Consider the following 10,290-nt stretch of genomic DNA (forward strand, 5'->3'; position numbering starts at 1 on the left):
CCTACCGCCCTTTACCGTTTCAGATAAACAAGTGCATCTATTTATATTAAGTATTTTTCTTTTGAATCTGAGTCATCCAACATAACCTGATTCATTCTGCTTTCAATTTGGGCATTCATTTCAGTTTTTTTAAATATTGCATGCTCAACGTCATGATCCAAGCCTCCATTGAAGGCGATCTGGGGGAGTAAAGCTTTACTGGACTCACTCTGGCCGTATGTAAATATGGCGGGAAAAGGAATGTGCGTGAGCGGAACTGCAGTGCGATCGGAATGGAACCATTGCACTGTGGCATGACTGGAGTGGGAGTGGTTTCAGAACATACCCCCCAAGTGGAGTCAGATGCCAGGGCACAGTGAGGGGAGGAATAGCCCGGTTCTCTCTCTCTCTCCCCCCCCCCCGCGTCAGCCAAGGGAAACTCCCGGTCTGGCTGGAGCCCAACTAGGAGGAGAGCCAACGACTTTGCCCCCGACAATGCAACAGGAAGGGGTAGCGAGGGGCTGTGGTCGACACTCTTTCAATGTAAGCATGTTGCCATGAGACATTGGCAGGTGATAGATTGAAATAAATTGGTGTTTAATCATAGAGAGAAAGAGTAGGCCCATGCGACACAAATGTTCTGCTGTATTTTTAAATAAAAAACGAAAGAACTAAAGAAAACTAACTAAAGAACTATTAAAGAAAATAAACTAAAGAAAATATATATTTTTTATGTGACATTTCCATCGGGTGAAGCAAATTTAGCATTGTGAGACAAGAACTCTAACTTTAACCTATATATGTCCTACTAATAATCATATGCTGCACGGGATCATTTCACATACATATATTGATATACTCTACGTTTGAATGCGATAACCTATTACTTTCAACCAGGGAGAACACTAACCTTTTGGACTCCATTGATCCATTTAAGAGCACCTTGATCAGTGGGCAGTCACTCAGGTCAAGACCCCATTGGTCGGTTAAAACGACAATCCCACATATGCCATGCCCATTGGTCCAGCCTTACCAGCTTGCTTCACCAACTTCCAAAGCCACCTTAATACTTCAATACTTACATCAATACTACCACTTCAATACTAAAAATACTATTAAACATTATGTACTTGAACCGATAACGGCAATGTCTGCCACATGTAATATATTAAATGGATGTTTTACATAGGTGATGGGTCATTTTCTCCCTCTTTCCATCTTCACCAACAACTCTTACACATCAGAGGCCTTTATACCACAAGTAATTACAACTCATATTGAATGGAATACACATCAACTGTTCAAACTCATCATGCGATTCTTTTTTTATGGTATCAGCTTACTGACACAACCATTCAACCAATCAGAGATGAGCCACTGATGTAATGAAACGGTCTGTCTGCATTGTCTGCAAGATTGTAATAATGTGATTAAATGTTGTCTCTCCCTGGCCTGCACTATAGTAAAGTATTCCAATTGCCTGAGACTATTTATCTAATTGAGTATAATGATCAATACAAGTCTACATCTGCTGGCTCATCACATCCCCAATAAACTCATGTTGTTAAGATTGGGGCCACAATATGCAGAGATATATACTGAATACTAACGGAATATATCATCGGTTTCAAATCAGCTGTTACTTATAATCGTTGGAAATCATATCACTGAAGTACAGCGTCAAATGTAATCATAATCAATGGTTTCTGTTCTAGAAGAACAGAGGGTGGAGTTGGGATCTGGTTTTCCAAAGAGACAATATATTCCCAAGGTGATACTTAATTGCTCTGAGCTATCTTTCAAATCCGCAACAACTCTCCCCAATTCGGCCTCTTGATGTCATTGATGTGCTGGAATAGCCTGCATTTCACAGAAAACTAATAGCGGCCTTGCCAACTATGGCTATGACGCAGAGACATATGTTGTAGTCTGGCTAACTTTAAGGCTGCTGCGCTGACCGGTTCTGATCACCTACCTTGATGACTGCATCCAGCGGGCGCGAATTCCTCAACGTCGCCATCCTCAGGACTTTTCCGTTTCTTCGACATTTGTCGCGCCGTGTTTTGAACCGTTTGCACCGATCGACCGATCTAGACAAAGCGGGACCCGGTCAGCCGGCGGGGTAAAGGACACATACAACTGGCAGGGGGAGGCGAGGAAATAAATAATGCTCAGTCCCATTCATTCAGATCCCTTGGCTTTGTGTCCTTTCCCCCCTCCGATGTTTCTATAGGAGCGCAGAGTTTCCGTGCGTCCTCCGCGTTGGAGGAGACCCGTGGAGGCAGCGGACGCTCGTCCATGGATGAGACCGACCGTGACGGGAGAACGCGTGTTATCAGAGATGATAACCGGGTGGGGGCTAGTCTTCTTGACAGATGAAAGATATCTGCAGCAGGGTGATTTGTGGATCACGTGTGACGAGGACCGCACCGAAGCACGCTCCGAGGGAAATTACGCACGAGTAGAAACTTGTTGATCCCCAGTCCATTCGGCCCGGTCCTTTCCTCCTCTGCCCCTTGGTGGGTAAGACGAGTTCGCACGTTGAACTCTGCATTGATTGATCATTGATTTGAATAATTATCCGCGACGTCACGTCAGTCTAGTGTCAGTCAAAGTCAAAGATGACGCACAGCCACCACACCGAGGAGTCCCGCGTGCTCGACGGACATCTGGACGGACCCCATCGGACCGAATCGCACCGAGGCTACCCCAACTTCAGGGCACTGGTCTCCTCACTGCATCCGTGAGACGTGAGCCGTGCTTCTTTTGTTAGAACAACCGCGGGGTGCGTCCAGAACGGCGGGCGCGTGTCGGCAAAGGAGCCCAACGCGTGCCATTGTTCCCTTTCTTTCTTCCATCAACAACAACAACTACAACAACCAAAACAACAAAAAAAGCACCCTAGCGACGAGACGAGGAGGACCCCACTTGGCGCGTGCCCTGTGTCTGAAGCTAGCGGACTACACGTGGCGGCTCTGTAGCATCCGAACTTGGGAGCGCGTGCGTCACTCGTCGAAGGCGCGAAAAAGAACGAGTGGTAAGTAGGCTGAAGTCGAGTACAGTACAGTGTAGTGTAGTACAGTATAGTAGGTACACTGATACTACAGACTGGCGCTACTCACGTGGGAGACGCCAGTCTGGTTTCAAATGCGTGGATTGTAGTTCCCGCGTTTGGAGGAAGAGAGGTAAGGCGCTGACAGCCGAGGTCCACACCCGCCCCGCGCAGACCAGGCCTGGTAGACATCCAGGGTGCAGACCAAGCCGGGTAGACGTCTGGGGTGCAGACCAGACCGGGGAGACGTCCAGGGTCTAGACCAGACCGGGGAGACTTCCAGGGTGAAGACCAGAACAGGAGGGAGAGACGTCCAGGACGCAGAACAGTCTCGGGTCTTGTATTGTTTCTTTTAGGGAGGGCGGGAAGTAAACGACTTATTTTAGCTTCTTTGTTTCTCCTTCTTATATTTTCGACGGGCTACGGATATTAGCCCACGTTATGACAAATTGTTGCAAGACAAAGTCACTGGGGGGGGGGGGGGGGGCTGAAACCAGTTGAGCAATAAACACACCCTCCCCTTTTTTTAAATAAGATTATATGTTAATTAACTTTCACATGATGATAATGAGGGGGGGGGGTCAAATTCCACGTCACACCTGGTTCAGATTAGCGGCGGTGAATTCGCTCGAACTAAAGTGTCTTTTAGCGATTGTCGGGCTTCGTTCTTCGGGGTGTGTGTGTGTGTGTGTGTGTGTGTGTGTGTGTGTGTGTGTGTGTGTGTGTGTGTGTGTGTGTGTGTGTGTGTGTGTGTGTGTGTGTGTGTGTGTGTGTGTGTGTGTGTGTGTGTGTGTGTGTGTGTGTGTGTGTGTGTGTGTGTGTGTGTGTGTGTGTGCTTAATGAGGCATTGTGCGCGAGCCGCCGACGTACGACGTACAACGGTGTCGTCTCAGCCCGTGACGCGCGCGCCAAGGCAAACACTTTGCTGCTCGCTCTCCACTGGCCCGCGCGCGCCCGTCGCCCCGCCCACTCCTCTTTCACTGCAGCTAATGACGTCAAGATATGCTTGCGTCAATGCTCCCGCTTTGACAGAGGGCTTTCTCTTTTTTTTTCCCCCCGACCGGATCATAATGGGATTATTAGACTCGGAGAAATAACCCCAGCCTTCAAGGCTTTTCAGATTTTGCTTTCAGAAGTGTGCCATTATCGTGTATATTATTCTTACGTTATAGTTTTTTTTATTTCTGAGAGAGCAAATAAATAAACAAAAGATTACTAACACCCTCTGTAGTGTAGCCTGTTTATAATTCAGCAGTAAATATATAACCTATAATGTCATATATATATCAAAATATTACGTCTATTTATGTCTACATTATATATCTTTTAATTGATCACATATGGCGTCTAGTCTATCAAGGAGAACATCGCCCCTCCGATTGAGCAAGACATTGCTTCAGGAACACTCCTGAATTTGATATTCTTTAACCCATGGAGTGTCATCATCACATCGCTGAAGGTAGGACAGTCACTCTGTTAAGCAGAGCTTCACCTGACTACTAAAGTCTGTGCATAAACCATTTTTTACCCATCGCTAGGAGCCCAGTATTTACCCTGCAGGAGCACAGAGTCCCCCAGCCACTCTAGACACACACACGTCCAGACACAGGGAGCCGCTGCCCGCGTCACAACGCTCACGCAGACGTCTCCCGCGGCTACGTCATGGATGAGGATGAGGCGTCACGCGTCGTGTGTGGAGGCTACCGACGCGTTTCGGTAATCACTCCCATGGAGCCGTTGACAAGAGGCCAGCTCTCTGAAGACGAGAGGCTGGAGGTCCAGAGGTCGAGGTAGTTCCGGCGTGCGTCACGACGCGCTGCCGCAGACGGCGAGGCAGAGAGAGAACGTATTCGTGTCAACGTTCAATGGGAATTTAATGATCTAGGGTGAAACACACCCTTTGTTTACACTTACTTGATTGAATGTAGTACCTGAATTGGAGATACTACACAAACCCTTTCTAATCTGTGGTTACTGTGTGCGTGTGTGTGTGTGTGTACGTGTCTGTGTGTGTGTCTGTGGGCGTCGGCCTGTTTGAGTGTGTGTGTGTGTGTGTGTGTGTGTGTGTGTGTGTGTGTGTGTGTGTGTGTGTGTGTGTGTGTGTACGTGTGATTATGTGCCTGTGTGCGTGTATATGGGCCTGTGTGTGTGTGTGTGTGTGTCTGTGTGTGTGTGTGTGTGCGCGTGTGTGTCTGGGTGCATGCGTGTGCTTGTCTGTGTGTGTGTTTGTACAAGGGGAGAAAGTAATCATGTCTTTTATACACTGAGCTTGATCTCTGCTGTTGAAACCTCCTCCTGTTTAAACATACGTGAATACCCAATTCCTGAATAGTCTAGTAATGTGGATCCTGGTGTCTGACTAAAGTCTAGATTCCCAGGGGTTTGGAACATAACATGACAAAAAGAGAGTTTCCAAAATAAAAGTTTGTGTAAGATATTGATTATAATAGGCTACATTCACACAGATGATTTATATTGTCTGTTTTGGGGACTGATTCTCACTCTGTTTTTTTCGGTTGCCTCATGTTGCTAGAAGCTGAGGAGATGTACAGAGTAAAGACTTTAACTCTGCATCCTCTCTGCATCACTAGTCTTATGTTTCTGTGTCATTTTATAGTTCATTCAATTCTAGAAAGGGACGTCCACTATAACTACCGTAAAAGTATTAATGAGTAGTGTATGTTGCACGAACAATGAAATATTCTTTGAGCCACTCAGATGTCCAAACGTACAAAATGCACACATGCATACTTGAACACATTATGATACTTGTGAGTAGGTTTGGCAAAGAGTTGTGTTCTGCATAACATCATATTCTTGTTAAGGACTGATTGATGAAGTATTAATGCACAGTTCAATTATTTGTAATTATGTCCTTTAATCATGTATTCTAGGAGCAATGAACTATATTCATGAGAATTATTGTGTCACTGTTTGGGTTTTTTAGTCAAATTTTCATGCAGTTGATGCATGAAGACAGGGCTTCTTTGTTAGCGAGTTGCATCAGAAATCCATTTGTTTACTATGTGAAACGGCGACACCTGTTGGTAAGTAATGGTCACTGCTGTACCCACCGACAATGCCGGATGCCACTTGGTCATAAAAGCAATACGAATTTAAGGAATAGGAATCTTAGAGGAAATTATGCATCAATAAAATAAACCATTAAAAATAATGATCATGATTCAATTGTTGGGTTGTATGGTATATCTTATGGGCAAGGTTTGTTCTGAATGATAGAGATAAGCTATTAGCAACACAATAGCATTACGTTTAAATGTAAATCATAACACAGTAGCCTACATTTGTGTGAATTTTGAGATTTTATGACCCAAGTAAAAAACATTTCATAAGTTAAAATGTTATAATCTTTAGTGTAACTAGAATAATGTATAAACTATAAATAAGTTTCAGTATTATTTTTCGTCATTGTAAATATGTAAGATTACTTTATTTAGTTTTTAAAAAACATTTATTCAAGGTTTTATTTTCATTGCAATACAAAAGCCTATAACCTACTTACAAAAGCTCTTTGAGCTGACTGACATAAGTTCATATTTACACTACAAATTCTCCATCACTAAAAAACATTTTTTGAGACTTCATCCTGAGGTCATGCTTAATATAAGCGCACCTAGATTCATCTTTAAGGGTGAGGTTAACATCTGGAGACCAACATGGGGATCGGACAGCCAGCAACTGTCATTGGTTGCGTCACACAACATTTAGCAACACACACAAAGGATGCATTCAGGAGGTCCTGGATCCTCCAGATGAGGTCGGCCCTGCCATTCGATGCATCTACATTTCCAGTAGGTTAGCACTGTTGTTATGAAGCGCTGAACTTGAGTGGACGTGAGTAACATGGTCCGTAGTAGGGCAGTTACCTCACCTTTAATGAATAAGAAGTTTAAAAAGCAAACAGGGAAAAGACTAAAAGCAGATATAAAGAACCAGAACATGTGTAGAGAACATGCTCTACCATCAGAGGGAAGGAGAGGAAATGTGCGTCCAGGCAGACGGTAGGCCACCGTGCAGAGAGACGTCATACTGTGTGCTGTCGTGCGCCTCGGCAACAGTGCCGCCGTCGTACAGCGGGGAGCCACCAGAGGGCGCTACCGCGCAGTGTGAGACGTCGGCGTAGTGGCCACCGGTCATTCCCCCGGTGTGGTTCGCCAGGGCCAGGGACGAGTGGTGATTGCTAGGCCACAGGCTAGGATACTGACTGCACGGACGAAAGCAATGCAAACGCCTTGTTTAGCTTCACACATAAGATCAATGCTCATTTAGTTAATTTATGTACTCTTAGATAAATACAGTGGCTGATTAGTCAATAGTCAGTTGTTAGAATATTTCAATTACAGCCAAAAGGTCCTGGTCATGGTCATTGGTATGGCACCACTGTCCATTGCGACTTAAATATGCTTCAATGCTGAGTTAGGTAGTCTTTGGCGAATTGAACCAACCTGGAGCCGGTGGCTGAGAGGTGACCGTGGGACATGGGCCCCATGCAGGGATGGGGGGGCATGCGTCCACTGGGCCAGCTGTGGTCATGGCCGGTCAGCAGGGACACACAGGCAGCAGAGTCATCAGAATAACCGGCTGGATGGGGAGAGATTCAGGAGGAAGAAGCATTGAGAAACGGTACTGCCCATCGCTCACAGACTGGTCTAAGGAATACTGGAGAATATGAGGTCAAGGAAACTTTTAACTTTTTCTTGAATATGAGTGATGGTGAAAGTGGAAGCCTGTCCGTTTACAACTCAGGGAGGGAAGACGTTCACACAAAAGCTGGAGGAATGTAACCCCCCCCCCCCCTGCCCCCCGTCGGACACTCTTGTGAAGCCAGGGAGGTGGGGGTGAGGTTGGTAAGGAGCCAGGGAGGTGGGCATGGGGGAGAGAGGGTCAGTAGCCAGGGAGAGGGGGGTCAGTAGGGAAGTGGGGGTGGGGGTGAGGGTGGAGGTTAAGGATACCTACTTGGGGAGCCGACACGATGGGTGTAGGGGCTGCCGTACGGCGTGGAGCGATGGTGCCTCAGGCTGGAGTAGCTCTGACAGCCATGGAGGGTGGAGGCAGAGAGGGGACCTTCACCCTGGTGGTGGGGGTTAGCGGCAGGAGGGCGGAGGGGGCCCGGTCCCGGGAGGAACCAGCCGCTCACTAGAGGAAAACAAGGGGTGCAGGAGGGTGCGTTTGATTGACGTTGACTTACAAGATTGGGTGGAGTAAGTGATGAACAGCGTGAGGACACACTCACACTGGGAATACGATGATTGTTGATTTTCATCTTCTAGAATATCCTTGTGATCGCTTCTGAATGGAAGAGAAATACATTCAACTGAAGAGTATGACATTTTGTAGGAGTTAATTCGGGAAAAGTCTTGTAGAGGGAAATACTAGAGCATGAAATGGGCGTACCTTTCTTTTGCATCCAAGAAGGCCTTAGCGAACGGGTTATATTTGATTTTAAGAGCAGTGATCTACAATAAGAAACATAAAATTATCATTTTTGGAGGAACATAACTATCCAGTATGTTTTTGATGCAAATAAACAACAAGCATGGCCTACAACAACTAAACAAACCATCAACAAATCTGTGTATCCCTTGCGTAAAAGACGCATATGGCTGCATAAACGGCCCAACATTTTACGCAGCCATTCTTGCTGCTATACCCTCAAATCAAGTGCGTTGAATACAATGAGTATCAATAATATGATGATTGCCTACCTCCTCGTTCTGGTAGGCCGTCACAGCGATAAACTGGGTCTCGGGAAACGAGTGACTGGTGATCATTCTCCGTGGACCTCCAACGCGCACTATGTGAAGACGTGGTTCGTACTTGTGTAAAGAATTTAGCATGATCTGAAATCGAAGAAGTCGAATAAAAAAAAATTCAACACAGTCGTATTATTAGCTTAGGTAATTCTCATTATCATAACACTTTTCCCACACACCTGCCCGCCTCCGTTGAGTTTATTGGTGAGTTTGACTTTGCTGAACGACACGGCGGCTTTCATCCAGTGCGCACCGAAGTTTGGCGAGTCTGGATGGATGGATACGCAGCTCGGAGTGGGAGGCTCAGGCTTCCCTCCCGGGACCCACTCCCCGTTCACGTATTTCCACCTATGGTTGTCCGCAGAGACGAAGTCCAGCAGAACGGAATACATGGCGTTCGGGTCCAGTCCGGACACGTTGGCTTTAAGAACGGGAAACATGCGCCTTTATGAAAAGTAATAGAAAGAAAGATAGTTAAGATTCTTGTGAACTAAACGAATGTCAATTCAGCCTGGCTATATGTAGGCATAGACATACCAAGGGCTAATTTACATAACAGCTCAATACAACTCAGAAAGGACGCATCACGCTGAATCAATTAGTAAAATCCAAATTAAACCGCACCCATCAAAATATAAAAGGTATTAGATAAACAATGCATCCGTCGGTGTTTCAAACAAATCCACATTTTAATGTATGGCGACTAGTAGGCCTACCTGCCGTTCTTGGTGACTATCATTTCATTAGTGAGGTCCTTAAACCTTTTCCAGAGTTCATTATCATCCAGGGAGACGGTGAGCTCCCTCTCCGTGGGGTCGCCCTTCTCACTCCCCGCCTGGAGCTCACTCTCCACCGCACTGAGGAGATGGTCGACGCGGTGGCACGGGAAGGACTTCCCGTGGCACTCAGTGGCAATTGGGGCCATTCTGTCCAGGAACTCCAGGGTTGGATCTTTGTAATCACAGGCTTTATAAGGAATCGATTAAAAGTCCCAGTCCCCTGTTGATTAAGTCACCCAATTCACTCTCCCTGTTGTTAACGGAGAATCAAGTGGTTCCAATCGTAAGGGATAGGGGGCTATATAGGCTCGAGTGAGGTCTCTTCACAGGAAAGGTATTTGGGAGGGAGGAGGTTGGCTGAAGTTTTCTTTGATTTTCCCCCAGCTCGTTTTTCATTGGTTCAAAGTGTAAATATTCACACGCTAAGGGCGTCTCACCCGACGCAATATCCGAATTTATTATGAGGCCTTTTTTAAACCCCGGATTCAGCTCGAATTAAAACACTGACATTTGAAAAAAAAAAAAGGAGCAAAAAGTATATGAAATGCGCCCCACATCCAGTAGTTTAACCTCTCTCGGACGCGGGAATAAATATCAAGACTGCCCCCACACACACACACACACACGCGCACACACGCGTCGGACGTCACGAAAACAAAGTGACGCTTCCCCTAATTTAAACATGCATCTCTATATTGGGATAGGA

General features: G+C 46.0%; 2 protein-coding genes and 1 long non-coding RNA gene across 3 annotated transcripts in view; 1 reads left to right on the forward strand and 2 right to left on the reverse strand.

Moving 5' to 3' along the window:
* The window catches only part of pde10a (phosphodiesterase 10A), a 58,839-nt gene extending 55,411 nt beyond the window's left edge, over window positions 1-3,428 (reverse strand). The window contains exon 1 of the mRNA XM_060073341.1: window positions 1,955-3,428. Within this exon, the coding sequence (XP_059929324.1) occupies window positions 1,955-2,027 (73 nt within the window). The 5' untranslated portion in view covers window positions 2,028-3,428. The remainder of the gene's footprint in view (window positions 1-1,954) is intronic.
* Window positions 3,429-4,056: 628 nt separating this feature from the next.
* Window positions 4,057-5,602, forward strand: LOC132473315 (uncharacterized). Its single transcript, XR_009529316.1, has 2 exons — window positions 4,057-4,490; window positions 4,570-5,602. It is a non-coding gene; the product is annotated as an uncharacterized LOC132473315 (long non-coding RNA).
* A 363-nt stretch (window positions 5,603-5,965) lies between these two features.
* tbxtb (T-box transcription factor Tb) lies at window positions 5,966-10,016 on the reverse strand. The gene is made up of 8 exons (XM_060073368.1): window positions 9,522-10,016; window positions 8,985-9,249; window positions 8,758-8,892; window positions 8,447-8,508; window positions 8,286-8,341; window positions 8,009-8,188; window positions 7,498-7,633; window positions 5,966-7,256 (listed from the first exon to the last, which is right to left on the reverse strand). Exons 1-8 carry the CDS (start codon window positions 9,728-9,730, stop codon window positions 7,016-7,018), a joined length of 1,284 nt encoding a protein of 427 aa, XP_059929351.1. The 5' UTR covers window positions 9,731-10,016; the 3' UTR covers window positions 5,966-7,015.
* Window positions 10,017-10,290: the final 274 nt, after the last annotated feature.

Source organism: Gadus macrocephalus, chromosome 15 (genome assembly GCF_031168955.1).
Source record: "Gadus macrocephalus chromosome 15, ASM3116895v1".
NCBI classification, from domain to species: Eukaryota; Metazoa; Chordata; class Actinopteri; order Gadiformes; family Gadidae; genus Gadus; species Gadus macrocephalus.